This window comes from Seriola lalandi, unplaced genomic scaffold (genome assembly GCF_002814215.2).
Source record: "Seriola lalandi dorsalis isolate HSWRI2012SDOR001 ecotype SW California unplaced genomic scaffold, Sedor1 jcf7180002054532, whole genome shotgun sequence".
Lineage (NCBI taxonomy): Eukaryota > Metazoa > Chordata > Actinopteri > Carangiformes > Carangidae > Seriola > Seriola lalandi.
The window spans coordinates 21,481-25,873 of NW_019525085.1; the positions used below are offsets into that span (position 1 = coordinate 21,481).

General features: G+C 40.5%; 1 protein-coding gene across 1 annotated transcript in view; it reads right to left on the minus strand.

The window, feature by feature from the left end:
• Window positions 1–2,191, minus strand: part of LOC111661031 (basement membrane-specific heparan sulfate proteoglycan core protein-like) — a 4,140-nt gene extending 1,949 nt beyond the window's left edge. Inside the window, exons 1-5 of the mRNA XM_087176128.1 lie at window positions 2,094–2,191; window positions 1,547–1,582; window positions 570–830; window positions 248–490; window positions 23–169 (exon numbers count right to left, since the gene is read on the minus strand). Coding sequence (XP_087032254.1) covers window positions 23–169; window positions 248–490; window positions 570–830; window positions 1,547–1,582; window positions 2,094–2,124 — 718 coding nt within the window. The 5' untranslated portion in view covers window positions 2,125–2,191. The remainder of the gene's footprint in view (window positions 1–22; window positions 170–247; window positions 491–569; window positions 831–1,546; window positions 1,583–2,093) is intronic.
• Between the last annotated feature and the right edge of the window lie 2,202 nt (window positions 2,192–4,393).

A 4,393-nucleotide genomic window follows, 5' to 3' on the forward strand; every position in this document is an offset into this window, starting at 1 on the left:
GGAAGTGCTGAGTGTGTCTCACCTCCAGGTTTCCTCCGGACACGTCGTCTCACCAGCAGAACCAGCAGAACCAACAGAACCAGGAGCACCAGACCACAGGCAGATGCAGAAACTAAGATTACAGATGTAGTAACAGCTGGAGGTGGAGGAGCTGTGGTGGTGGGTGTCTCTGGAATAAATACAGAAATGATTAAAAGCATGTTTGTGGTCATCAACTCAACTGAAGAGTGACCTTTGACCTCCTGACCTGTGACAGTGATCCAGCTGCGTGGAGACTCTCCATGACCTCTGATGTCACAGCTGTAGAGGCCTTCATCAGACTTGTCAACATGGTGGATGGTCATGTGACCTGTAGTCTCTGTGATGAGGGAGCCATCTTTATAGAAAGCAGCTGGGAGGTTGGAGGGAGGGGTCTTTGTTTTACAGTGCAGAGTGACATCATGTCCCTCCATCACAGGGAGGACAGGACTCTGCAGGATCACTGCTCCACCTCAACACACAGACAAACTACAGCATTTCATCCATTTACACACAGCTTCATCAACACTGACTCCACAGTCTGATCTTACCAGTGACAGTGATGCTGATGCTGTTACTGGTTGCTCCCTCTCTGGACTCACACCAGTAAACTCCACTGTCCCATGGGACGATGACACCGATGTTACAGGAAGAACCAGCTGATCTTCCCCAGTCGTCACACTGAGTCCTGGTTTCTCTGGTGGTGTTCCTCCTCAGCCTCCATCCAGCAGAGCTGTCGTCCTCCTCACAGCTCAGAGAGACAGAGTCTCCTTTAAACAGCTGAGAGCTGCTGGGACTCACCGTCAGACCAGCTGATAAATAAAACAGTGCAACCATCACTGCCTGATCTGTTACTCATGTGGACTTCCTGGATTGTATATTATTTGCTGTTTACATCCTGAACACATCGTCACGTTGGTAACACTTTATACTTCAGTGATTCTGATAATTGCATGAGTCCTGATGAATTCATTAAAGCATGATGTGTCAAAAGCCCCTGTTAGTGTTGATGGCATTAGAGAGATTAGGTCTGTGTGTAGTGTGATTATAGATCAGCTCTAGCTTCTATATTAATGCTGTGAAAGTATCAAAGCCTCAGTCCACAGAGAAATGCACACAGCCTGTATTCACAAACTGAGCCTTAAAACCAGCCGTCAGGACTTCTGGAACTTTGTGATGTCACAACAAAGCAGTCACCAAGCCCCGCCCACCTGGACCCACCATCCAAACCTTGCAGGATTTAGTTTCTCTGAGTGTTTTTACCTGAAATCTGATTTATTTTTATTGGATCACTCAGAAAACAGGCAGCCAATCAGAACAGAGGCTCAAAGCGTCTTCTCTTCTGATCGGCTCACCTATCAGATTTAAAACCAAAACTCACACTCATGACCTTAAAGGCAGAAATGTCCACATCAATAACTGCAATATTAATATTAGATATTAATAAATAAAACACAGATGAAGAGGAAAATATGGCGCTTCATTCATTTAATTGAACAGTTTTATGTCGTATGATGCGTTCACTGACCTTGTTTTGTTGTGCAGCAGAGCAGCGAGGTCAGCCCTGAAGAGAAATGACACAAATAACAATTAATAATTTTACAGACTCAAACTGATGATTAAAAATTATAAAATGCACCTGATCTTTAAAATAACAAATGTATCTGAGGCTTTAAGGGAATAAAAGTTTAGTTGCTTTTAATAAATGATCACATGGGTTAAAAGTCATGATTCAACAGGATGTGCACTGGGGGAGGAGGTGATGATGTCGGTTAGCACTGCTGAGGTTTCTCTGCAGTGTCCTGCATTAAATCAAACTTTCCACAGATAAATCAATGTTATCTGAGATAATCATCCTCGTGAAACTCTTCCTCTTTTTCTTTTCACTCAGAGAAGTGAACTTCTGTGAAGATCCCGGACATTTCATTTAAATTCTGTTTCTCTTTTCAGCTTTTTTGGTGGTTTAATAAACATATAAAATTTGTTTTAGGAGCTTTAAAGTAAATCTTACTCTTTGTATCTGACTCCAGCTCAGCCTGATGCTGTCAGTATAATTTCATATTTACTGTACTTACAGAGCAGCTTCAGAAGAGATGTTTGTCCCATTGTCCCACAGAGTAAAGTGAGACTGACACTTCTTTTTCTACCCGTCACAGCAGCTGAACCCCCCTCCTTCCTCTGTGTAGGAGAGTGAAGTGGCTGTGGTTTTGTCTTCACTAGCCAACATAAAAAAGGCCATTATCTCAGATATGAACCGTCAGGTGTATTAAACCAACAAACACACGAGGAAAGACAAAACACATTCCAGGACCTGAAGTTAAATATATCAAACATAAATCTGCATTATATAGTCTATTATTTTTAGTCCTAAAAACCACCACAGAAAAACACAAGACAAATACAACCTTCACGAAGGTAGATATTTCAATAAGAACACCTATTTACTTACCTATATACATACCTATAACACATATTTACTTTTTACATTTCCTACACTGGCACAGGAAGAAGTAAAGTTTTTAATCTCATTCATTAGAAAGAGGGCAGAGGGTTTGAAAAGGAGAGCATTTGTTGAAGGATGTGCAGATCCAAACTTTGAAGTGTCCCTGAAGGCAGCACAGCACCTCCACACACCCCCTGCTGGAGTCCTCGGGTAACAGCTGTTATTAAGAAGCATGAAAACACTTGATCCAACTGCTGCAGCTGACAGTAACATTAATAACATGAAACATAAAAAGTAATTTTTTTAAATTGTTTTGGTTTATTTTTAGTTTATTTTTATTCTATTTAACTTTATTTATTTCTAATTTATTTTATTTTTCAATTTATGTGATTTGTTTTATTTTATTCTATTTTATTTTGTTTTACTTTAGTTTATTTTATTTTATTTTATTCTATTTTATTTTGTTTTACTTTAGTTTATTTTATTTTATTTTTATTTTTATTTACTTTATTTTATTTTATTTTTATTTTTATTTAATTTAATTTATTAATTTATTTAACTTTATTTATTTCTAATTTATTTTATTTTTCAATTTATGTGATTTTTTTATTTTATTCTATTTTATTTTGTTTTACTTTATTTTATTTTTATTTTTATTTATTTTATTTTATTTTTATTTTTATTTTATTTTATTTTATTTATTTAACTTTATTTTATTGACACCCGCCTCTGATGAAGTGACGTTCACAGGTCATGTGACCTGGAAGTTTCTGCATAGTGAGTTAGTGAGTGACACGCGCCTCGGAGTGTCAGCCGTGGAATCAGCACGTGCCCTCATTCAGTCTGACCGGGAACGAGCTTTCATTAACCCGCCAGTCTCCGGGAGCAGAGGGGGTGTGCGGACAGACGGTGTGAACCGGAGGACTCCTCGCGCTGCTTGGATTTAACCTGCTGCTGCTCTGATGCTAAGCTAAGTTAGCATCTCTGGAAAATGCCCACACAGAGGAGCGGAGAGGACGGGGCGACCCGGACATCGCGCCGTGTGAACGGGCCGGTTGTCAGAACAGGGTCCGGACGATGGTTCTCCAGGAACCGGCTGTTTGTGTTCGGGTGAGTGACACGGGGACTCACCGGCCGTGACGTCACCAAGTGGCGTTTATGTGCACGAATACAACAAGGATTTATTCTATTATTTTATTATTTTATTTAATGTTACAACAGAGCCACTGACAGGTGTGTGTGTGTGTGTGTGTGTGACGGGAATGAGTTGTTTCCATGTTTACACACAAGCACACACACACACACACACACACACACACACACACAGCTCCACCAGCTGATTGAACACGGTGTCACATGACCCCCCCCCCCCTCCTTTGCACACGGTTCCATATAAACAGACTTTGACAGTTCTTGGAGTTTTGCAGCCATGCCGTCCGTGCTTCTCAGTGTATACTTTCTGAACTACTGTCTATCTTCTGCAGCTGAAGGTGAGCTGTGTGTGTGTGTGTGTGTGTGTGTGTGTGTGTGTGTGTGTGTGTGTGTGTGTGTGTCGACGGAGGAAAGAACAGGAAGAAAGTCTTCCGCCTTCGCCCATGACTCATACTGTTTTGCATTTGTTGTTGTTCTCTTGATTTATCCAGCTGCTCAGTGTCGAGCACAAACCGATCACATCACAGCGCATGTTGTATCATACTACTTATTATTATTATTAACACAGTTGTTATTGTTATTGTTTGTATTTAGTGGAAGTTGTTTTGTTTTAAACGTCATTATGTAAACGTCATTGACTCATAAGAAGAAACAGCAACTAAAAGTTAAAGTGTTGGTTCAATGCAGCTATTGTGAACAGTGTGTGTGTGTGTGTGTGTGTGGTGTGGGGGTGGGGGGGGTCATGCTTTGCAGGATTAAAATATGAACACACCGCAGACC